General features: G+C 37.7%; 1 protein-coding gene across 3 annotated transcripts in view; it reads left to right on the plus strand.

Annotated features, from left to right (window-relative positions):
* The window catches only part of Atp6v1h (ATPase H+ transporting V1 subunit H), a 114,922-nt gene extending 98,317 nt beyond the window's left edge, over positions 1 to 16,605 (plus strand). For 2 of the 3 annotated variants that reach the window (XM_010611101.3, XM_010611100.3), the window contains exon 14: positions 16,299 to 16,605. In XM_010611101.3, the coding sequence (XP_010609403.1) occupies positions 16,299 to 16,359 (61 nt within the window). In that variant the 3' untranslated portion in view covers positions 16,360 to 16,605. The remainder of the gene's footprint in view (positions 1 to 16,298) is intronic. The other variant, XM_010611102.2, reaches the window with a different exon arrangement.
* The last annotated feature ends 9,752 nt before the right edge of the window (positions 16,606 to 26,357 follow it).

Raw genomic sequence — 26,357 nt, forward strand, 5'->3', positions numbered from 1 at the left:
ATCTTTGCCACCATAAGAACCTACTGAAACAAACTTCTTATTTTCAGACTACTTGTCCCATGCAGTGGAAGATTATTATCATTTACATGGATCTTTATACATTTCCATAGTTCTTGGTACCGCAGAATAAAAAATTTTTAAGTAATAGTTTATGTCAACATCAATTTGTATGAGACTAAATAGATTAGCACATGGAAAATAAACCTTCTACAAAGGATATCCCCAAATGTAAAAGAGGTTTGGATCCATATCTTTATGGAATATGTCTTGCAGCTTAGTTGCTTTATTAAAATATACTGGTAAAGACTGGTTTTCTGCTTGCATAAAAGAGCACTTCATTGTTGTTTTTATGCTGCTGATGTTCTAACTATATTTGATTGAAATTTATAAAATTTTCTCAAAATTGTTTGCTTTCACACCAAGTGAAAACTTGAAAACATAATTGACCATTTTCAGCATTTTGATTTAAATCAAAATTAGTTTTTATAGATGATATATTTTAGTATTCTGCAAAAAAATTGTTTATAAATAAGTGAAACATAATTGTGGATGAAGATGAAGTGTGTCTGCCCAACAGTAGCAGCCTTTACTAATACCCCTGGGTCTTAGAATAGCTATTGTTTTTCCTGTTTCACTTAGCATCTGCACTGACCTGATCTAATGAATTATAAATGTCCCTAACAGAGAATGGGGTAGAAATGGAGTTGCCACAGCATTGGCAGAGAGAGGGAATGTTTGGCACAAACTGGTGCCCCCTCAGCTTGAGAGACCATGAGCTAAGCAGTTCTCACAGGTCTCCCTCAAGATAACAGCATGCATCTCTGATATTTCCTTTCTCTTACTTTCTAGGTGTATTCCTTGTTCTTTTCAGCAGTGCTGGATTTGTATATTCATAAACTCGACAAAAATATATAAACGATGACCATTTATTCTAGAGAACTTTTGTATATATGCTCATTTCATACTTTATATTTAACATCATAAAATGTCATCATTTTTCTCTTACAGAATGATTTAAAATGTAATCAGCCTCTAATTCAGCAGCAACCAGTATGCATATGGACAGCTCAGGACTTCAGAGCAGATACAAATGAATTCTGTAGATAGAGGATCTCTTGGAAAATTTTCTGTTTATGTTTCTACATTCTTTTTGATCCTTTTCTCAAGCAAAATAAGTTATAAGAGTGTAACCCTTGTTGATATTTTATATATAGGAAGCAGAGAAATTCACCAGGCCAAGGGTATGGATAATACTGGTTCCTACTACTTAGGATATTTTAGTTATTCTATGTGTAGCTATAAATATAGTGATTTAAATTGTTACTTATGAGCAGAAGAGAGAGTGTGTTTAAAACTTTTAGCATTAACACTACTAATAAAAGAGCCTACCTTTTGGGATCCAGTGAGAATTTCATCTTGTTTCCATCTCTCCTTTCCTTCTAGCACCTGAGTACCATTTACTGGTACTAGAAGGAAAGGAGAGATGGAAACAAGATAAAATTGTTAGTGCATTCATTTCAGGTAGTTGTCTTCGGTAAAATGTGACTTATTTTCAGCTTTCTGTCTCAATTATGATTTTCTGAAAATGACATAGCTTTGATCTCTAGGATGTTCTTATGAAGGACATAATAAAGCATTAGGAAAATTTCTCCCAACTAAGCTTTTCAACACAAGTTAGTACTAGAGATTGTACTTGGGACACCAAGAATGAGTGTTTTCTCACAAGAATATGATTTTAATGTAATCATTATGCAAACATACTAAAAATACAATTTTAAGATAGTAAATCATAAGATATTTAGATTACTGAAGAGATTTGTTTTCTTTAGTTTTAAGGCATATATATGAATGCACTGTATTATTTGATAAGGTTCATATGTCCCTGACTAATATGTTAGTAGTACTAATAAAACATTAAGAATAATTTTGAGATTACATTTTTATTTATCTGTTTGTTCTGCATACATAAGAAAAATTTCTGGTATGTTTACATCTATTTATATATAGGTGTACACACCCACCTATTTTTCTAAGATACCTTTTCCATATTCTCTGTATTTAAAATCAGATATATATTCAGCTTATTGTCTCTTAACATCCTGTAACAATTTTGCTATTTTTATCTTACAAATTATATTATTTTAAGTGAGATTGTTCTAATTTTATTTTATATCCTTGGTAAAAAAAATGTAGGGATGCAAAAATTGATCCTTAAATGATAATCTTAAAAAATATTTACAGTATTTTTATAAGTTGTCAGAACAACTTGTATAGTTCACTAAGAAGTAATATAAATACTAAAATTAGAAAAACAAGGTAGCTACTAGAAGTTCTATCAGACTAAAACAGGAACGTACTGTAATTGATTCTACTTGTGAAAGAGCACCTTAGTAAAGTAAGATCTGAACATTTTCATCCTTGTTCTTTATCATCACTAAGAATGATTTCTTTGAAAGAAACAAAACTTTTTAAAGATAGTTTAAATATAAGAAGCTTTATTGTAAAGATATTGGGTATCTTCCAACACTCTCAGGTGAATTCATACCATTTGGCAAAACTTGAAACCAGAAAGCTGGTGAAAGAAAAGTGGCAACTTTTCCATTTTCCCCATCTCCCTGGGCCCTTGTCATGATTTTAGGCCCTCTCCATGGTTTTTGTCTGTACACTGAGCTTTCTACTCAAGCTCTCATCATTGGTTGCTCCAATGCAGCAGGCTAATAAATGTGTCTTAAATGATTTTCCAACATAACTTTCTGCATTTAGCTGGCTCAGTTTTAGTATGCTCTTCCCAATTACTGCCTGTGGGAAGCTCCCTTGCTTCCAGCATGGCCTATTTACCTGCTAATGTAAGCCAGGATGGTAGGGTGACTATTGTAGTGAGGCCCACTCCTCTGAAGGGTTTTAAAGAATGTATGAAGAATTATATTTAGACTGGCTACACTTTCTGTAGGATAGTTCTCCATGTGACCTTGCACCAACTGAATTGTCTTTCCTTTTCTGCTGTGGTTCTCAGTCACGACTATAGAATGTGCTAGGAGTGCAGCATCCTAAGATAAGAGATCTGGCCAGAATAGCCAGGGTTCTGTTCCAGTCCTCTGAACGTCCATCCAGCAGGATGTCTGTCCTTCAGTGCTGTAGCCCACCAACCAAAATGTGTGCTGGTCTCTGGTGTAATGGCAGTAGGGTTTGAAGAGTAAAGCTGTGCCCTGACACTGTCTGTCCCTACAATCAAAACTCCATTCTTCTGCCATCAGCAGAACTGGAATCACAAATATTGATTGTATGAGTTATTAATTTATTCTTGCAGTTTGTTGAGCAGCTGTTTTGTGCCAGACCTTATTAAACTATGGTGATATATGTTTTTGCCCACAGAGACCTTAAAACTAGCGGGAGAAGTGACAAACACAGAAAATGATAGTACAGCATTGCATGCTGAGATGCGACTGTGCTCTCTGCACCTCTTGGGGGAATGATGAGTGAGTTCAACTTGGTGAGATCAGGATGATTTCTTGAAGAAGCTTTACAGGAGTTAATGCAAGTGAAGAGCAGAGGCTTCCTGAGGGCAAGTCTTTGCTCTTTGCTCTTTTTAGCTCATATGCAGCACCTAATAAATATTGTTGAATTAGTACTGTTTCCAGAGTGGACAGAGAGCAAGAAGAACTGCACAGAATTATACAGTCTCCAGCAGTACTGCACAGAGGAAATATAATGGGAACCACAAATGCAAGCCACACCAGAAATCCAAGACTTTCAAGTAGCTGCATTAAAAAAACAAAAACAAAAACAGTGAATTTTAATGTTTGTTTAGCCCAATATATCTACATTATCCTTTCAACAAGTAATCAGTGTAGAAAATTTAACAGCATATTTTCACACTGATTCTTTGAAATCGTTTGTATTTAGTGCAGTTCAGCCAGGCCTAGCCCCATATCAGGTATTAAGTAGCCACACATGCCAACTGTCTCTTGACCTCTCTGAGGCTCAGGATGGAGTCATGAAAAGGAGAATGGGAAGATGATGTTGGGATCCTTTCTCATCACTTTAAGGGTATACATATTTACCTGGGGAGAGTGGGCAGCAGTTGGAGGACTCTGAATAGGAGAGTACCATGAGAAGATTTGGGCTTCTCTCCATCGCTCTTTCTGATATGCAGCAAGATTAGAAGCAAGGAAACCAGGTAGGGGACTAATAAATCAATTTGGAGATCAACTGTGCTCCAAACAGTAATGATGACAGCCAAGGAGGGGATAAGGATAAGTGTTTTTAGATGTTAAAAATATAGAAGTGACAGGATTTGATTATTGAATAGAGCTGGTGGTTAATGAGTAGATCAGAATGGCAAGTAGGCTTCAGACTTGCCATTGGATGTTTCATCTACTAATGAGGGAGTTCATTGGTGAAACAGGATCTGAATGACAGTGAGGAGTTCATTTTTTGGACACATTGAATTTGATGTCTCTGTGTTATATCGAAGGAGAAATTCTGAAGTTGAAATTATAGACTTGGAGTTTAGGTGCAAGATGTGAGAAAGAGTGATAGGTTTAAAGCAATCAGTAAAGTGAGAAGTCATAGAAGTGGGTGAGATTAGCCTGGGAAAAGTCTGTTAGGAACAGGGACTCTTCTTCAACTGGGAAGTTATTGAGTGAGCTTCTGAGATTGTAACAAGGAAAGGGCCCATGCTTTCCATCACATTCTGAAAGAAATGTTTGATCCTCAAAAGATAAGAATCACTCTTAGAGACTGGACCAGAACATTTAAGGGGCCCATAGAAGAGTAGCTTTTATAAAAAGATGGAGTAAGGAGAAAGACTGGTGGACTGTAAAGACAAAGGACTGGCAAATTAGAAGAAAACCAGGAACATGTGCTTTTAAATGGAAAGCTAAAGAGGGTACTGATTATTCACACCAGGGAAACTATTTGGTATTTACACATGTGTGACTTATTTATTTCACTTAGGAGTATATCTTCAATATGTATCCATTTTCCTATGAATGAATCTACTTTCTCGTTCTTTATGGCTGAGTAATATTCCATTTTATAGAAAAACCACATCTTCTTTATCCAGTTTCCAACAGATGGGCAAATGGGCTGTTTCCAAGATTTAGCTATTATGAACTGTGCCGCTATAAACATGGGTGCGCATACTTCTCTGTGATATGATTCTTTTAGTTCTCTTGGAAAGATACCCAGCAGAGAATGGCTGGGTCAAATGGAACCTCCAGTCCAAGCTCTTTGAGGTATCTCCATATTGATTTCCATAGTGGTTGCTAATAAGATTACTGTCATTTAGAAATGAGAAGAAAGGAGCTAAAGGTGTAGGGAAGGTGAGATAGATAGGGGAAGGGTAAAAAGGGAAAAGAAAAAAATGTGAGATAATGAAAAGATGAAAATAAAGTGTTTGTAGATGGGGAGGGGAGGGGGGTGAAGGGAAGGCAGGGGTAAGGGGAAAAAATGAGAATCAAGACTTCTCATGTAGAGGTACAAGATCCCAACAATGAATGTAACTGTACTGTATCCCTAAAATGTACCAATAAACTCAATTAAAGCTGAAAAAAAAAGTGTAAGCAGAACCTGAAAAAGCTAACTCTAATTACCAGTTTATTAAAAGAATCTAAAAGAATACCAGTTATTAACGGAATTCTAGGAATGGAAAAAAATAATATCCAGGAAACTTTACTTTATAGGACAAATGACTCAGTTTTTTCAACAAGTGAAATGAAGGGGAAAAAATGGGGGATTAAAGGAGATTTAGGAGATAGCAACCAAGGTACATATGTAATTTATGTGTCTTGATCAAACTGATAAAGGGGGGGAGACAGGGAGAGACAACTGGGGAACTATACACATTGACTAGAAAGTAATATGAAATGATAAAAAAAAAAAGAGGGTACTGAGTAAGTGTGAGCAATGTAAAATAGAACCTGGAGGAGGAGGAGCAGGAAGACTGGAAAGTATACATGGATGTGGTAGCAGGTGTGCCATTGATGATCTGGGCCTGAGCCCTTGATAGCTGCAGTTTACAGTATATTGAGGATGGTAACAAAGAAAGGTATTGTAGGCATCTCCTTCTAGAAGCTTCACTGGAAAAGGGAGAGGGAGGGAGGCCTGTATTTAGTGAGGCCCTCAGGTGGAGACTGGGTTTGTGCTATAGTTTGTTTTAAAATAGGAGAATGTTTAAATGCTACCAAAAGGGTGTTAGAATGGGGGAGATGGGAGATTGAAGGGCTGGTAGTCAGTGGAAGAAAGGAAAGATTGTTTGCCAGTAAAGGAGGAGACAAACTTCCTTGCTCAATACTTCTAGATTAAGCAGCTGCTTAAATCTGGATTAATTTAGCACATACATGCTTATTGAAATGAATTAGTAGACTGAGGTAGATGGGGTGAAGTATACAATTCATGCTGAATGAGTATTTTCATCATAGACAAATATTTAACATTTTGTGTTCTGAACTTGTAATCTGGGGGTTGGGGTTAGAATTTAGTAGGAGTGGAAGGAATACATTTCTTTAAGAATGTTTGATGTTCCCTGTCTTTATCACCTATGTACTGTGCATGTTATGGATAACAGGCAGCCCTGTTCCATCACCTGGGAAAGAAGAGGTCAGCATTCATTAGGTGTCAAAGAAACTATAATCTGGGATATTTTGTCTTCATTCTTCTCTTCTTGTTAGGTGTTGCTGTTCTTGTGGTCATAGATAGGAAGGCCAAAGCAAAAGTGGTTAAATGATTCCCATTTAGGGACTTATATTTGAACTTACGTCTGTGTAACCTCAAAGTCTGCATTTGGTGTTGTTCTGTGATGCTCTTTAGTGAGGCATACTTGGGCCTAACATGTTGATTGTACCCTCCCCGCATGAGGAGAGTTCTTCCTAACCAGCTTCTCGGGACTTTGCTTTCTATGCAGATCACACTGTTGTGGAGCTCATGTCCCTCTTTTGTCTCCCGTTTTCATTGTCAGTTTCTGTTACTCACTGTCCATATCATTCTTCTTCTGCACCCTGAATTCCTCCTCATTTCTGTATCAATTGCTGCTATCATGCATGCAATTCTGCAGTTTACTAGATGACTTTTTTTTTGATTTCTGCTTTTGTTCTTTCCACACCTCTAGTTTTTATGCAGAAAGGCTGTGACTGTGTGTAACCATCATTGTGTAAATTAAAGTCTTTCAGATGTCGTAGGTGATATTATATGGTCATAATGAAGCAGCTAACTCAGTATAAACTGAGCCCATTTTTCTCATGAAGTCAGAGAATGAAATTGTGGACAGAAAGGAAGTAGTAATGATGGAGGTGTTTATTGGAGGTATAAGAAGAAAGCTCCCAGTGGGTTATCAGGTAGAGTCCTAAAAGTGGGTTTGTCATGTGGACTCTTTGTCCAGAATTGTCCAGGATGAGCAGTGTCACTCATCACAGGCCCAAAACAATCAACTGAGACTCAGGTTTTTTAGTATAGAGTTCCAAAGAAAAATCAGTTTCCCAGTGTTCCTGAATTCCTCAAACCAGCTCACAGTCCTAATGAAGGGAGGGGCTGCTGTGTTGGTACCTAAGAAGTTTCTTTTTTTGGAACTCAGGAGTTCTTAACCACTTATCCTTATCCTGGCTTTATCATTTTTCCTGAGTTTGCTTTTATATTTTCAAGCTTAACTCTATGGCTTGAAGTTAAGATCATCTTAACTTCGTGTACTTGCTGTTTTCTTTATAATGCCTACCAGCCCAACTCCATCTCATATCCTATCCCTTGCTAGCTGCCTGTTTATTAGCTAAATAGCTAAACTGCCTCTTAAATTAACTTACCCTTGCTTGCCGTTTTCTAGGGAGTACTCAAGATTTTCTATATTGTTAACACTTTTGGTAATTTTTGCCGGTAGAAATCACAACAACCTTTCTGTTCATCTCTGTGGATGAGAATTAGAAGAAGAAGCACAAATGATAGATCAACTATCAGGTTGTATCAGAACTGCTGCATATCAAAACAGGAGTTTAAGAAAAGTTTCCAATTTTGAGTATTTGAAAAAAATCTGAATTTTCTTGTCATGTGTCTGGATTTGTTTGTTTGTAGGTAAGCTGTTATCCCAACATATTTTTAACTACAGATTAACAGATCTAGTCACATATACTTGCCAATGTGTATCTAGCATAGATAGTAGTATTTATATTTAAGAGAAGAAAAAGTTGGAAGGATAGAGCTAGCTGACAGTACAGTAGAAACCCAAAATAACATAGCTTAAATGAAGCCCGTTCTTCCTTTAAGAGTTTCAGGATAACCATTTGCAATCCTTTAAAATTAAATATTTCTCAACTCTTAATGAAATGGGCATTGCCAAGAATTTTTGTTTTAATATATGAAACATTTAAGCAAGTAAAACTACTGAAGTAGTTGTACCATTTCTCTTAGTATAATAACTAAAAAAAATAGCCAATTGTTGATCCGGTTTAAATGAAATTCATTTTGATTTAAAAAATTTTTTTTATCAGAGATTATAATAGTTGGCAGGTCATTTAATCACAATCTGTTTAAATGTGTATCTGTCTGGTTTCCAGCTATAAACAAATCTAACTTTTCTGGTCACCTTTTTTGGGGGAACACTGGTTGATTGTCCTGTGTTGAGGGCATCAAGTGTAGCCTTCCTTGCAGTGCTGTCTGGATGGGGTGTAGGCCATATGGAGAGTGGACCTAGTCCAGGCACAGAAAGGCTCTGAACAAAGAGGAAGTGGTTCTATGATAGATTAGGAAAGGGGAAAGGGGGAGGATGATGGATGTTCCAGGCTGAGAACTGCACATGCAGAAACATTGAGGTTAGAGTCTGACCCAGTTGGGAAGTTGGCAGTGGTTCTGTCTACCTGGAGTCTGATCATAAGGCTAAAAGTAAAGTTGAAGATCTGCATAGTGGCTGGATCACAACAAGCCATCTTTGTTGTGCTAAGAAGGGAAATTGAGGGCTAGTGAAACAGTAACTGTCATTTCAGCAAGACCGCTTTAGAGAGTTAGGCTTAGTAAATTGGAGAGGAAACACTGGAGAAAAATACCAGTAAGGAGACTGTAGTTCCACCCAAGCCCTGCTTTAGGAGTATGTCAGCTAAGTAAGGCAGCATCAGGGCCTCAAGGGAGAGGGTGGCTTCTGTGTATTAAGGAAGCAGAATCTGTAAGCCCCATGAGAACAGTGGGATGTGGAAGAAAAGTGGGAGGAAGCAGGCATAGATGCCTTGTGCGTCAAAGTTGCATAATCTTTCTTATCCTAGACATCACTCTGAAACTCATTGCAGGTGGTTGTAATTCATATTGAAGAAACAACTGGCCTGCATGTTTTGGTTTATTTTAGTTTTAACATATCTGTTGGGGAAATGATTCTCTAAAGAACAAGTTTGTGGTATACAAGGACTTTCAAGCTTGATTAAAAAGCTGATGTAATACATTTTTTACTATGTATCATTAAAACAACTACTCTTCTATTATTATTATAGATTTAATTGAATTTTCTTATGTTAGAAGCAGACTGTAACAAAAATGATTTATATTTTGAGCAGTTTCATATAATGTATTGGTTTTAATTTATGGAGTAGTTGATAGGTTTGAGTTACTGATATCTTTGTCTCTACTGGTATTTCAGCACATTCCCCTTAGGAGGATATTGAATCCTTCTCCAGGGTCTAACTTCCCTATAGGATTCTACAAATCCTGTTTTGTTTTGGAAATTGAAATTAAACCTCAGGCCTTTGCTGTATACTACATCCCAAGCCCTCTTTATTTTTTGAGACAAGGTCTTGCTAACTTGGCAACTTGTGGTTCTCCTACCTGAGCCTTCTAGATCTGTAGGGTCTATAGGCATGTACTGTCATGCCTGGCTGATTTCTTTTTTTGGTAGAGTTGGACATTAAACAGAGTATCTCACAGGCAGGTGAGCGCTGTACCACTGAGCTATCTCCCTACCCCTTCAACTCCTTTTCACTGAATAATTGCTGAGTTATTATACTGGGAACTGAATATTGGAAGAAGGTAATCAGGCACCATACTCACCCTATGCATTCTTATCATCTCACATTCTAAATATAATTCAAGAAAAAGGAATCTATAGTAAATCTTACATGTGGATTCTGCTTACACAGTATCCTTGTTACAAATGTAAGATTTCTTGTCATACATCTGTATAACAGCTCAGATGCCCACCACCACTGCCACCACAGATGGTGTAACTGGTTTTGTATGCCCTGTGGTCAGTTAGGGCCTGCTCTGTATTGTGCTCATTGCGTTTGGTTGTAACCCCTTGCTGATCAGGAGCCAGCAGCTTTTTTAAACAAAGGGTGCTTGCTGCTGACTTGGAGGCTTCCAGTGGCTCAGCACGTTGTGTGTCATGACCATACATGAGAAAAATGATGAGGCCTGTGAGGCACCAGTGCCTGAGTGGCAGGGGTGGTGGGTATAGGCAGGGGGTCTCTACCTAAACATAAGTCAGGGCTAAGGAAAGTCAGGATTTGGTGAGAGATGTGGAGATTTTATAGCTAGTTAAAAAAGATTTGAATACTGGAAGTTTTTTGGTAAAAGTAACTTTGTTATTGTGAATTTTGTATGAATTGCTTTTATTGTACATTCTTTTTTGCTTTTTAAAAAAATCAAAATTAACTATTTCTGAGGTACAGCGTGATCTTTCAGTTTCTGTGTATATTATGTAAGATCAAATCAGGATACTTGGCATCTCCATCACCGTAGGCATCATTTCTTTACAAGAACATTCTAGTTGTTTTTAAATAATATACTCTATACAGTTGCTTTTAAAAGGCACATTTTTGTCTTTTAGAACTACAATTAATATAAATGGACTACATTTAAAATCACTGATCCTTGTTTTTTAATGACAGGAATCATCTGTGTAGGAATCTTGCTAACCTGTTAAATCTTTGAATTTAGATGGCTGCTAGCAAATGAAGTGGCTAATGTTAATAAAAATACATTTGAGAAAATAAATGATTCATTTTATGAGTTTTTTAAGTCTCTTAATACAATAAAATTTCTTCAACCTGTGTATGAAACAGTACTTATACCACTCATAAATTAAAAAAAAAAACAAATTCATTCATTCATTCATGCATTTTCTTTCTTTCTTTCTTTCTTTCTTTCTTTCTTTCTTTCTTTCTTTCTTTCTTTCTTTTCTTTTCTTTCTTTTCTTTCTTTTCTTTCTTTTCTTTCTTTTTTTCTTTCTTTTCTTTCTACCTGGGGTTGAACTCAGGACCTTGCACTTGCAAGGCAGGTGGCCTTAAATCCCTGGCCTTAAAAACTATGAGTTTTAAATACAGATACTTTAGCTATACATATACTTCTCACCACTGAGTTACCTGGACCTTACAGGATATCATTCTTCATTACTGACATCTAGTTATTTATCTATAAAATGGAGCACATTTTTATCTTTTATGGATGTTATTGTGGAAGGTGAGAAAGTGTACATCAAGCACTTAGTGCAGTGCTTAGTAGATAGCAGACACTAAATCCTAGTGGTTATTGTGATGTTAAGTAGCACTTTCCTAGGCTGAGATTTTAAAATAGTGTGGAATTCATTATTAGTAATTTAAATGTTTGCAAAAATTAGATGCATATGAGAAAAAACACTGTGATTTCAGTTGTTAGGTAAGAGGAACAATTTGTTTTTGTTTTTTTCAATTCATAAAAAACAAAATTTACTTTGTGTTTGGTATTTTAAGGCTTTATCATTAAATTTATAATTACACTAGTAAATTAGCATTAAAGAAAAAGACTATAAAATTGTTTGCAATTTTTGTTCTACTAAATACAAATCTGTATTATAAATAGTCCTAAAGTTAATATTTTCGAAGATTAGGCTATTTTTATACATTCAGAACAGTTCATTAATGATTTACTTTTATCAACTTGTTTTCTGAAATATGATAGGTAAAGGTTAATAGAAGTATCATATAATTGTAACTCTGTTATAGTTTCAGTAATTATAGTGTTAAAGTAGCATGGAAATCAATGGTATATAGAATTCTAGGTCTATTATTTGTTTTTGAAAAATTTACACATTGAAAAAGACTGGAGAAAATAATACAAAAGTGATAGTAAGAGTGGGTTCTCTACAGAGCTTTGTGTTATTTAAGGCTAAAGGGAAAATGAGAGGACTTCTTGATTTTCACTGATTAGTATGTTTGTCAATAAAAAATTCCTTTTATTCCTGGCACTAAATTATATAGCTGGCTTTACCATGTGTTTTAATTTTATAGGTGAAGCTAGCATGTTAAGTATTGTCACAGTCAGTGTCTTTAGTTACTGACTTAAACAATGCAATTCTGGCCTCTTTAAACAGCTAATAAATTGTAGAGGTGTGGGATTTAATTACATATAAGATGGTGAAGGCCTTTCTATGGTTCTAAGGGGCTAAACCGGTTCTAGTGCTGGGCTTTCTGATGCCCTCGCTCCTCATAGAATAGAATCTCAGTAGTTCAGAGTCTTCAGATTTTGTCTTTCAGATCTCAGCTGTCTCAAGGTGCCTTATAGGAACTCTGGAGAGCAGTGTTCAGTGTTTCTCCATCAGCGACAAACTCTCTGCAGCATACCTTGTGGACCCTTTTATGTGTTGTTTTGTACTTGGATTTTTATAAAAGAAGGGGCATGTCTTCAGACTGCCTTTTTTTCCGTTTCAGAGATTTTGAAATCCCAAAATAATAGTTACTGGTGAAATTAAAATAGTTATTGTCAAAATTAATAGAGAAGAAAAATGTTACATTTTTCAAATTATGCTCCTTTTTTTCTTTTTATTGAGTTTATTGGTACCAAATTATGCTTCTTAAATAGTAGAGACAAAGATTTAATGTCAAACTCCTGTAAATTGTTGATACAAATCAGGTAACTTGAATGAATTATAAATTGCATTTTTTTGGTTACCTAGAAAGAAAGGTTAATTCATTAAGAAATTATTATTATTATTGTTGTTATTACTGGTACCAGGGATCAAACTTGGCACCTTGAACTTGCAAGGCAGGTGGCAGCACCACTGAGCTAAATCCCTGGCCCCTAAAAAAATCTTTTCTTTAATCTTTTAATGTAGATACAGTGCAATCACCTGAAGTAAGATCTATCAGTTTTTCCTTTGCCAGACAATAATGTAACTTTAACTTGAAAAAATTAGTCACAGTCTCTAATTACTTTCTGATCTATAAAAATAAGAATAGTACCTGCAGCCAGCACCTTAAGCCCAGCTCTTCTTGGAGACTGGGCAGCTCGGGGAGAGTGGGATGAGAGCCCAAGGCAGCCCTTGAGTGAATAATTGACATTTTCTGAGGCTCTGGTCATGTCACCACTTAATGGTAAAGGTAACACCCAGCTCACAGGGTCTGTGAAGAAAGAATAGGATAAGATGTGAGTGTACTTGTAAGAGTTTTCACAATGGCTTGTCATAAAGAGCAGAATGGAGCCAGACATCTTCGCACACACCTGTTATCACAGCACTTTGATAGGTTGAGGCAGGAGGATTATAAGTTTGAGCCCTGTCTGGGCAACTTAATGACTTAGTGAGACCCTGCCTCAATATAAAAAAATTAAAAAGACTGTGAATGTAATTCAGCTTGAAGGCCCTGGGTTCAATCCCCAGTACCAAAAAAATAACAAATGAAAAACTAAAACTAAAAATAAAAAACCCCAGTGCAGAATGGTAGTAACCATTCTGTGTTCCACCCATAGGCACTTAGTATGTGCCTGGGACCACAGAGGATTCCAAGGCAGGCTTGGATCTTAGGAATGTTTAAATTGACTTCATGTTGCCATTTGTGTTGAGGGGAGCAGACTACAAAGTTTCTTAAATGAAGTTCAAAGGAAAAAATTTACCAAGTTCTGTACAGTTTAGTTTGATCCTTTCTGTAGTAAATTATCTTTGTCACTTGAGCCCTGTTCCCCCTTATATTTTAACATAGAAGACACTGCAATTTTAAGAGAGCGTCAAGAGGTGATTTGCTGTCCTACCTGGGCTCTTTGTGCTGTTTTGGCATTGTGTGACCTGCAGTACCCCACAGAGCTCCATGCAGGCCCTTGGAGCTCAAGTTCTCATTTGGACCTTTTACATCTGTATGTATCCCAGTCCTCCCCAGTTCCTAAATCAGCAGGCAAGAAAAGAGGTGCTGGCTTTTCTACATGTCAGGTACTCAGGTTATGAAGTAGTAGATGCTCCTGGGATACCTTTTAGGTATGAAAGAAACCAAAGTATGGGAGAGGCAGTTATCTGTCAAACATGACTGACCAGGAAGATAACTAAGCAGAAGGGGAGTGGGAGGAAGCCATGTTGGGCATGTCTTTAAATTATTCTCTGCCAGACAAGTCGCCTTTGCTGTGTTCTAGAGCCCTCCTACTTTGACCCTCCTTTAACAGTGTATCTTTTGTGAAGAAATCAGTTACCCCTGCCTCTTCACTGTTGTTCCCTAGATATTTTAGCATGGTAGGGAATGAACCAACCTTCAAGTCTTTGGAAAGATGGAGCATTTGAGAGCCTCTCTGTGTGACCAACCTACAAGGACACATTGTGGTCACATGGCATTTCCCAGTCTGAGCTCCTGGGGGTGTTGCTGCATGCCCTTGCCACCTCTCTTTGAAACTTACATGTAGAACATGGTCCTTAAACATGAGTCTTTTATTGAAAGAACCATAGCCTATTATAACTGAAGAATGCCATAGGGTCTTTGAATTCACTTTTATAAAAAAAGCACACTTAACAGCCTAGGGTTTAAAAATGGAATATTTGAAGACTTCCTTAAAGAGAAGCATATCTAAATTCAGGAGTAAGTCCTTGGCTATGTGAGGAAAAAATATATACATATACATAAGAATGAGAAATTTTGTAATAAACAGTATCTCCTTTTCCCAATAAAATAAAACAAACCTATGCAGCCACAGATACTCCCGTGTTACAACACTTGCTAGAGTAGCAGCATTAATGCTGACCAAAAAAGTTTGTTTTTTCTGTCTAATAAAATTTATAGGATGGCTTCCCTTTTGGCCTTCATGTAAATTAGACATAACTAACTCATCATAGAAAATAAGATCCCCCTTGTCTACATTATATCAGGACAGTTGCTGGTAACACAACAGTGTTACATACTGTACTATAACATTTAAAATTGAGTCATCTGTAAGAACTTTCTGGTAATGATAAAAAAAAGACAGTAGATCATTTCCATGTCATAGAAGTTTAAATCAGCCTCTCGGCTTTTGAATCATTCTTTTTCTTCAGCTTTCAGGAGGGAGGGGTCCTTGACACCTCGTATACAGCTGGCTCACAGACTCCCTGTCCCCTGTCCTTTTCCACTGTGACATGTACCTTTGCCTAGTGACAGTGCTGCCCTCTTTCCTCAACTTTACCTTCATATCTTTGCCACTCTGAGCTAGCTCGGATAGCAGAAGGTTCAGTAGGTAAGTAGGTTGCCCTCTCCCCCTTTCTGTAAGGCTCTGGAGAAAGGCAGGTTTGTGTTTATTGGTAGACTCTGAGGTATCCAGGTGTAAATCCTGGCGTTGTTTACACGAGGAGAGGCTGTGTAGCCAGCTGAGAAGGTAAGGAGGGGTAAGGCATCAACCCAGTGCCTGCTGCTTGTCTACTTCTTCATTTGAAAAGAGGGGGAAAAAATCACTTGCTGTCCTGGAATTAATAGTGGAACCTGTATGCAATCTAGAGAGATGTATGTACATATCATATACTTACATTGTGAACATTCAATATATTTTCTGAAGTAAAATGTGATGTAAAAAGTTCCATAAGCAATTCTCTGGATGCCCCTCTGTGGGATGCGAATATTGTTCCTTGGCTGTGACTGTTGTGTGGGATCAGCACAACCATCTTTATGTGGGCTACAGGTTGTACCAGTCCACAGGGAGAGTCTGTATAAAGAAACTCCGATTAGTGTTGTGATCCTTGATGTGACTGTCAGTGATTTATTTATTTATTTTTTGCTCTTGTGCGCATCCCAATCTGTGGTATGTGTATTTGTTAGCATTGGGAAATTTGTTTTTCATGTATGAGACCACTTGGCATCATAATTGAATTTTGAGCAGTAATAAGCAAGACTTTTGTGTAAACAAGAAAATACTTTCCCTGAGAAGTAAAATCACATTGCCCTGCGATTCCTCCTTTGTGTGTGCAGAGTTACAAGCATGTATGGAACGTGTAGGATTCACACAGTACATAGGTAGTTTTTGAAATTTGGAAAAGTTTCACTTTCTAGGGATATTTTGTTAATATTTGTTACATTTTGAAAGTGAGTCTTTGTTACTGATTTTCTAATTTTCCCTGTTATATTCCTGTTTTCTAGGGAATATCTCGGTAAACAGCTCCAATCTGAGCAGCCTCAGACTGCTGCTGCCCGAAGCTGAACTGGCCTCTGCACCATTCCCTTGTCCCTGTGACGGACTACCTGGAGTGGGAACCTCAGTACTTAGGATCCAGAATAATTTTTAATTTTAGTAGTAATTTTATTTTGTTGTGAGCTTTTCCCAGTGCTAATTTCCAAAAATATTGTGCTTGCTTAATAGGTTGTATAAAAGTGCTTTCTAAGGAAAATATTACTGTTACATGTATTGCTTGCAATTTCTGTATTTATTAATGTTTTCAGGAATGAATATAATTATTAAAGGATTCTCACTCCAAATGTCATTTGTCTTCACTTGCTCCTTATACTTTGGAAAAGAATCATCTGTTGTCCCTTTTCACACTCTATTGGGAGAATTATTGCAAAGCAGTAAATGTTTTTAATATGTTCCAAAAAATGCTTCCTTAGGTATTGTTGTCATCATGCAAACATCACAGAGTGCACTTTTGCAAACCTGGCTGTGATGTGAATAAGAGATGGATGAGGCGGCTACTGGGTAATATGGCAGACAATATTGTTTATCTTAACTGTGCTCCACAAAGTATTGATAAAAACGTTGGTAAATACATAAACTGATAAGTGATAGTTGCTTATCACGTATTATGTGCTGTATGCAGTGCAACGGTCTACAGCATGGTAGTCTTCTTTATAGCAACATCACTATGCATGTGAGAAGTACCTTATTTTCCAATGCCATTGTGTTTCATTTGTCCCCCTCCCCTCTTTTTCCTGACCCATTTGGTTCTTAACCTCATCAGTGGGCCTCTCTGAATCTCCTCCCTCTCTGTCTGTCTCTCTCTCCCTCCCTCTCTTTTCCTCTCTTCGCCTCTTTCTCTCCTTCCTTCTCTCCCTCCCTACCTCGTTATTCCTAGCAGCTTTCTGAATGAATTGTTGAGTAGATGTGCTAAAGCTAAAAACCTATTAACTTTGATAAGTTTCACTTTATATTTGCCAGAATACTGATAGCCTCATCAAATTGACATATTTTCTTTACTGAATGTTACAAGTTTTAAATTGCCCAGACTTAGATATTTTTTCTGAATCATGGTAAAATACTGGACAGAGCTTTACTTACTGCTAGTTAGACATTCTTTACATTAGCAAAAGATTAATTTTCATGTTAATGTATTAATAGTCTATAAGTCATTAGGTTTTTTTTAGACATCTGGAAGTCATGATAACTAGAGACACTGTGGTCTTCTGAGTTTCATAAGAACACATTGATTCTTTTGATGTCCTAGGTTCTGTTTTTAGTTTCATCGTGCACAGGCTGGTAGTTGAAAAGTAGAAATCAATGACAGCATTTTGATGGAATGCTACAGCTTTAATTCCAAGAAGTTGTTTTGTACGTGAAGAGCAAAACTCCCATGTCATCATGCTCTAATTATTAGCCCATATATTAAAATTAGCTATCTCTAGGCACCGTTTTCTTTGCTTAAGTCCTTACATTTTCATTTTTTCTTTGCTTAATGTTTTGATTGATAGTCAATGGTTAAATCCTCAAAATTTAATAACAGTTTTATGTTCAATTAAACAAAACACCTAGCATAGTAAACTTACAAGTTTGACAGGCCAAATCTAAGGACTGTCATATATATGCGTGTGAACCTAACCAGCATACAAGTAGTAGAGCAAATTCTATTTTTTTTAAAAACAAGCCTAATCAAAGGGCCCATTGATTGATTACAGAGTGTGTTGTGTTTTACACTTGTATAAGCACAGTTTACACAAAATCAGCAGTGTTACAAGATTGAATAATTCTTCATATTCTTGATGTTTGCAGTGTGTTTGTTTCTTGTGCAAAGACAATAAGCACAACCAGGAGGAGGTAAGAGTGAAGGAAGTTTTATTACTTGCTGCAAGTGAAGAGAGTGCTAGGGATAACTCCCAAAGCAGTTTATCTATGAACCAAGGAAGCATGAGGATTTTACAGTAAGACGTATGCATTTTTCATACTGGAGAGACTTTAGAGGACACATTTCTGAGCATGTGCAGTTCTAGATCCTGCTGCTTCATATATTGCATGTTTAAAAATGGGGGACAGGAACAGCTCTTGGGCAGAGAATTTAGTATTATTGTGAGAGTATAATAAGCAAAGTTTACTTGAGGGCCCTAGAAGAGAGGCTGGGTGGCTTTGACTAATTTAAATTGGTTCCATCTTTTCTTCCCTGGAGGACCATGTCTCAAACAACTTGAAAGGATGTAGCAGCTTCTTCCACTACAAGAGTGCTATAATCCAAGTTTCCGCCTAGCAGCTAACACTTAAGTTTCTGTCGGCCTTGGTTTTATGAATATACTGACCCAACTGAAAGGACCAGGCCCCAGCATTTCAAGCCAGCCGAGGATAATACACTGAAGCTCTGAGAAGTATCAGAAATGTCAGTAGTGCTTTGTGGTTGAATATGTGAACCTGCTTCAAGGTCTGGGAGTCTCAGGGGCTGAGTGACAATCTAGCCACCGACAGTGCAATTCTTTTTGTGGTAAGATTTTTTTTGGTCAGCAGTTGCATTTTTGAAATACAAGCTTCTCAGTTGGGTTCTAATCAGTTAAGTTTCCCTTCCCAAACCCAACAGCTTTCCATTTTTTAGCAACCCAGTGCATGAGGGGGCCTTTCCAAGTCATGCAGCCCTGAGTTAAGTGTTGTATGTCTCCTCTGTTAAAAGATGGTTTCTCCTCTATCTTAGAATTTTTTTTTTCTCATAGACCATCAGTTTTCGGTTTGTCAGAAGAAAATTTTATTAAAAGTTGAAATAAGCTGAGCATGGTGGTACATACCTGAATACCAGCACTCAGGAGGCTCAGGCAGGAGGATCACCACAAGTTTGAGGCCAGCCTGGGCTGTGGAGTCCAAGACCAGCCTGATCTACATAGTGAGACCCTGTCTCAGAAAACCAAAACAAACAACAAAAAAGAAGTTGAAATATAGTGGAAAAATTTAGTGTACAATTTAAGTATTTTTTGTTAAATTCCTTTTTGAGGCCATAATAGATTTTAAAAAGTTTAACAGGAAGTTCACCTAAATAAACCAGTTTCTAAATTTTAGTCATTTGTAGTAAAATTAACCTGACAAGGAATGCACAAAAATTTTACAAAAGGGAAACTTTTGACTTTGAATATTTGGGAGGCACGCATATATAGAAAGGAAAATAATATCATATCAGGCTTTCTTAGAAAACCCTTGTGGGCTTAAAATTCTAAAAGATGCATGCCCTTTGCATAGGCAGATGAAGCTAATTTCCACAATTATACTTGGCCTGCTACAATATCAGTTTACACAATGTCTACATTTAAAAAAATCATTCCAGACATATCAGGGTAATTGGTGTTAATTTTCATATAATTAAAATTAAAATTTCCTGTAAATTTAGCTGTCAAATCTTGGAAAGCACAGAGCCAAGTTTTAATGCTTTTGATGTACTTGAAAATTAAGGGTTCTCTATTCTCATTCTTTGCCTTTGATATAGAGAATATTTTAAACTAAATTTTGAAATCTCTCAAAAGGTAGGTGGCAGCTACCTTCCCAATCTGAATCTTGTGATGAAATCTCTTTTTAGTTTGAAATTTCTCTCTTGTTTTGCTGTACAAAATGTTCTGTTCTGTTTAAGAGATGTGGCTTAAGTTCCTGAAGAGTTTTCCAGTGGGAAATTCAGTTGGAAAGAAGAAAGAACTGTGAATAATTTTAAAGTCCCTCAACACTGTATGTAACTCCAACACCAAATTCACATTCTTCTTAGGTCCTTTTTTCTTTCTTTTTCTTTACCTTAGTCGGGGTTGAATCCAGGGCCTTTGCACTTGGCTACATCTCTAGCCATGTGGCCTCCCTCCTGTCTTTTTGAGATAGGGTCTCCCAAAGTTGCTAACTTGTCCAAGCTGTGCTTGAACTTAACAGTTGTCCTGCCTCAGGCTCCTGGAGGGCTCTGTCAATTCTTGAAAGGTAAAGTGTGTTGATTACTCTTTCAAAAACGATAAAATTGGAGAAACATTTGATTGAAGTTAAAGATGCAGTCAGGGGACTTGGATGAAGGAATCCATGTATAAAAGAGCATTGAATAACAGTGTTTGTAACATGTAGAATTAAAATATTTGGAACCTGGTTGCAAGGAGGCAAAAATAGGGATGTTCTCTTGTAAGACTCTTAGAGGTAGACTGTGATGAGTGCGGCATGCATGTCTAACACAATAAACTGAAATGAAGTAAGTGATGAGTATAGTGTGTTGTGCTGGGCCTCCCACCCTCTCACAATTTTGACTGTTTTCATGGGGTCCCCTCTAAGAAACCCACCGCTACCTGTCCTAAAATTTGGGGAATCAAAGCTGTTCAGGAGGGTCAAGTGGCTGACTGTCAGTTCCCCCTGACTGCCCCTTGTAGGCTGTTAATAGAAAAAGAGAAGAAACCAAAGCCAGTCTCCATTTGTTCTTCGACTCTCCAGCTTCCAGAATTTTCCTGAAAGCATTTGCTTTCATCACTTTGTTATTTTGTTTATTGTTTCTTCCTCTTCCTCCTCCTCCGTTTCCCTCCATGCCTCCCTTCCTCCTTCTCTCTGAAGTGATCTTTGCTTTCCACTAAATTTTGTATCTTCTTTGCCCATGTATCTCAGTCACATTCCTAGTCCAGAGGTCCTCTTTTCCTGTTATTCCTTTACAAATTTCTTTCTGTACAAATTCTAAAAAGTATAAAAACATCATGCTTTATTTCTAGAATTCAGTCTCATGTACATATAAATTAATAAAACTTCAGTTTTTTCATCTTGTTAATCTGTTGGTGTACTAGTTGGGTTCCTAGATTCAGCCAAAGAACCCATTTAAGAACTAAGGGGAAATAAAAGGGACCTCTCGGTCCCTTTCGTAGTTCCATCCCCTCCAAAATGACATCTCTCTCCACCTAGACCTTGTCTCAAATTACCAGGGCTTCAACATATAGATTCTATAAATTCTTGTTGAAGTTATTTCTACTTTTTCATTATTTTTATGTATGTACATATGTATATATTTTGAAGGACTAGGGAATGAATCTAGGGCCTTTGCACTGACATTCCTAATTTTTTTAAAAAAATTTTAAATTTTGAGATGGTCTCCTTAAGTCATCAAATTGCCTACATTGGGCTAGAACTTGCAATCCTCCCGCCTCAGCCTCCCAGAGTGCTGAGATTACAGACATGGCACCATCACACTATTTCTAATTTTAAAATTTTTGTTGTGAAAATAACTTTGCATTATATTTTCTAATCACTATCGGTAGCTTATAGGAATATTATTTACAAATATATGTAAATAATTATTCTGGGTATAATCATTATATCGTGTTGGCATTACCCTACCAGATTTTGATCTTACCCTTTCCTGTGTATTTAATCACATATCCAAGAAGTAATGTTAATTTTATTTTATTCTTTTCATTCTGTGGCCTGTACAGCATAGGGTTCAAAGCTGGAGAAAGTAGTGGGAGATGAAAATTGAAAAATAGCAAGAAAGAAAGATACCAAGATTATGCTTGAAAGCTGGGCCCAGGTGGAACCATAGCCTGATGAGCTAATGGCCACTTGGAGTCCACTGTGCTCTTTATTTATAGTGTAAGACAAACAGGAAGAGAAGGCGGGGTAACTACTGCTATGTGGCCTAGGCTGAACATAGAGTGATTGTCTCATGATGGGGGCATGCGCAGAAAGGGAACAAGGAAGAAAGATGAATAATGTAACTCTTTCCTGGGGCTGTGCCGTCCAGGGTCTGCAGTCTTAGTCTGTTTGACTATCATCTATGGAGGAGAAAGAGTAGGGAGTAGGCAAGGGCCATCTTCAGGCTGGGCCTACGGCAGTTTGTCTTTTCTGCTTGTGTCATTAACAGAGATGGGTCAAATAGAAGCTTTGCCTCATAGTATCATCAGGTAGATATTATCGAGCTGCTTTAGGCTTTAGCTTTATTTTTTGTAAAAATGGAAAGTGATGGAACCTACTACATAGGGTTGTGATGGTTAAAGAAGATGCTGATAAAGGTTGGGGATTCAGCTCCACTGCCTGCCTCTCCAGTACCCCCCCCCAAAAAAAAGATGCTGATAAGTAATAGGCACTCAACATACTCTTTCTTTACTGGTGATTGAACCCAGGACCTTGTGCATGCTTGGCAGGTGCCCTAGAGTACTGAGCTTCACCCCAGCCCAAAATGATCCGTATTAGTTATGGTTCAGAATTCATCAGATGCTGCTACTTTAATATAGGGTACCCTTTGTTCTTAATTTTAAAGGCAATATTCCTAATGTTTCACTATTGTGGACACTAGAGACGTTGGCCTGAGACTCTTTTCACTCTAAAGAGGGATACACTTGTTCCTCTTTTACTCCGAGTTTCCCTCAGTCACTGATAGATACTGAATTTTGTCTGTGCCCTTGTGGCGTCTGTTGAAATAACACCATGCAAATTCGCATATGACCTAGTGATGTGCTCTCCCAAAGTGACTCTCAAATCAATCTATACAATTTCTAGTGCTAGGAAATCTTTACAGTTCTGGAATAAATCACATCTGGTCATAGCAGTTACTCTTTTAATGCATAAATTCTGATCAGATTTTCAAAACCTGAATCTATTAGTTCATGAGCACTGTTTCTTTGCTTAGACCACCTGCATATTTAATAATTTATGTCCTTATCTATATAGTTGCTGAAAATGCTAAATGAACAGACATGATAATAATAGATCAAGAGAACTCCAGGCCTGCAATTCATTACATTTTTTTTATTGTGCAGTTCATTAATTGTAAGACCCTAGAAAATAGAATTTTTGGTTTGTGTTAGCCATTTGGCCTGCAAAATATTTAGGATTGAGTAATGATGTCTACTCTAAGTCTTATAGACATGTATCATTTAAGATGCTTTTGGCTACAAGCAGTAGAAAATGACGTAACTTAGCTTTAAAAAAAAAAAAATCACTGTTGGGATAAAATGGTATCCTGATTGTGTTCCTAGCTCTCAGCTCTGTCCCCTCTTGAACCTGCCTTCTGTAGGCCACCTGCCCTCTGCTGGACACCAGGCTTACTGCAGCCTCTCCATGTTCTCTGCGTCGAGAAGTGCCTACAGACATTGCTTGCTTCTCACTGGCCTAAAGAGCTGCAGAGTCAGTGGAAGGGCAGTGAACTTCAATGGCATGACCTTATTTGCCTTATAATCAGGATCTAGCAATAGCTCCATCTTCCCTGGAGCAGGTAGAGAAGGGGAGGTTCTTGAACCCAGTGGGGCTCCACTGACAAGGATTGAGGACATGAGGGATTGATTGCAGAAGTGCCCGTACCCACTGTGAATGCCAGGAAGTGGGTTTCTGATTGTGGGTAGTCAGAGGCACCCTTTCAGGAACTATGGAGGGAGGGAGATGGGCCTTTATCAGAATTCTGCGTGTTAGACCTGCATTTTAGTTTATGCTTTTGCTAGTGTAACAAATCACCAAAATAACCATTACTGAAAGCCAAAGCTACATTTTCTCTTGGGTGCTTTCCAGAGGTGCTTCTTGTCATCAGTTGCTCTAACAGGATTGTTCATCGGGAGAGCCAGAGTGTAAGAAAGTGAAGTGGTAAGCTTGCAAACAGAGGCTTTAGGAAGGACAGCCCTAACAAGGATGTGGATCTAGCTGTGCAGACTCCCATTGTAGATGATGGCAGTGTTTTGTGCTTGGCCTTTGGAATACTGAGTCCTCTTGTGAATAGAATCCAGGGCTGGGCCTCTGGTCTCCTCACAATAGGTGCTACCAGAGATGACACTTTCTGAATACTGCTGCTGCAGGCCAGGGCAATGTTTACTCCTCACTTTGGAGGCTTTGCTTTTTATTTTTATGAAGTATTTTATAACTTACTTATTTTAGGAGGGGAGGGGAATGCTAGAGATTAAAACCAAAGTCTCATGCATGCTAGGCAAATACTGTATCCCCAAACTATATTCCCAGCTCATTTTGAAACCCCGAACTTCCAAAGTCTTTTACACAGTGCATTTCTAAGGAAAATGGCTTTCTGGGAAAGAACTCAGTGCTATGTTTCAAGCTGGAGAATATAACCCATACGCATTAACAGGTTTCACTGGGCTCTTAACATCTTTGGATGCAAAGAGAATTCATAATGTCCTTGGCAGGTACAATTTTGTTGAACAATCCTCCGCACTGCCCTAGGTCTGTTCTGAAATGTTGTCTTCGGTCACTATGAGCACAGGTGGGGTAAGGGAGACATAGATGAGGGCAATGGGGACTTCTGTGCCTTTTACTCAGGGGCAGTGACCTCTCACATCGCACTGTATGACTAAAGAACAGTTCTTTAATGTTACACTCAGAATATAAGTGTAAGAACATTTTTATGTACATATAATCCCATTTTAAAAAATTGTCCTGAGAGGAAGATGTCAATCTCTACAAATTAAAATCATGAAGTCACTATGAATTTTTCATTGATGTTTTTACATTTTGAAACAGAAATAAGTCTCTTAAACTTTTGCTTATCTTTTTTTTTATTCAGGTCACTGCCAAATACAGTTATTAAAGAATGAATGAATATTTATGACATTTTAAGCATCATGCTCATCCTGGACAGTAAAAACCAAACTTGCTTTCCAAAACCCATGAACCTAAACTGTGACCTTTATCATTACAAAGTATCAGATACAACCATAGGTTTTTCCCCCCAAAATTCCTCATTCCTTACTGTGATATCTGTTAGTCCATGAGGGGTGTACAAGATGGCCTTGTGAGGACCAGTTAGCATTCAGGTGACTTCCTGCCAGAATTACCTTGCTTATGCAGTATACATTCAAGGAGCATAGACCTGGCTCCTCGTACAAAGAACTGAGGAACAAAGGCAGCTGAGGCTGCCTTGCCTTATGACTGGTGAATGGGTTATCAGCTGAAGAGCACCTGGGTAATTTCTCTGTCCTGTACTTTGATACTTGAGGCTGGGTCCAGCATCAGCAATGGCTCCCAGAAATGGGGCTCAGCATCTGAAACCCTGTTTACTATTTTAAAAAAACAAGTGATGCATAAAGAAATTTAGGGCACAAAAATTTCTCACAACACAACAATCCTCTTGGGAGGAAGGGGACTGGTAAATACAAAGAGTCCTATCGGAGGTAAATGTAGAGTGAAGAGCATGGACTGCACTTAGGTATTCAGAATCAAGGACATCCATTTAGAGATGTTGGATTGGGTTCGGTTCAAAGTTGAAATCACTTTTTTTCTATTCATGCAATATAATTGCTGCTCTTTTCTATTAAAGACTATATACACCTACCTCAAGGTTGGTTTTGTTTGCATTATTACTTGGTTGAATGGTAGGGCCCCTTGAAATTAACACTCCACTTTGAACATTGTGGTTTTCACTGACAACACCAACTGGATTACACCCGGGTCCCCAGGGCATGTCCCTCTTTATCTTTTGCAGGTTTGAAGCATTTGCCAGGCAAATTGTAAGCTTCTGAGATTGTTCATGCAGGTCATGGTTACTCCCCTCAAGGGCCATTGCTCTTCTGCACATCTTGGGTTAGCTGGTGGTCCATGATGCCCACAGCTCAGAACGCTCCTCCTGTAGTGTGCACACAGCAGGCTGATACTATAATACAGCCATTTCAGAAAGGCTTGAGAAACCATGGAAAACAAATGTTCAGGAGAAATTAAATTTCAGACCAAGATTTGGTTCGTGAATTTTCAAAAGAAGTTTGCGTTGGAGAGGAGCGGTGAAGGACTCAACTCTATGTTGGATAAATTTAATGCAGGATTGGGTGGATTTCTTGAAGGAATGGATGGTAGGTGATGGAATGGCTCTTCCTGTGTTTGTCAGCACATGCTCAACAGACAGGAGTTCAAACATTGATGGAATAACAGAAATGTACATTGCCATTCTGTCTACCTATCTTATGTATCCATCATATCCAACCATCATTTTCCATCCATCCATCTATATTTATGTCTTTCTTTAAAATGTTGATCTTCTAAGCTGAGGTTTTGCCAGCCAGTCTTTTAGGAAATTTGAACTCAGAGGTTGGCAG

Source organism: Fukomys damarensis, unplaced genomic scaffold (genome assembly GCF_012274545.1).
Source record: "Fukomys damarensis isolate Sample0158 unplaced genomic scaffold, DMR_v1.0_HiC HiC_scaffold_5, whole genome shotgun sequence".
Lineage (NCBI taxonomy): Eukaryota > Metazoa > Chordata > Mammalia > Rodentia > Bathyergidae > Fukomys > Fukomys damarensis.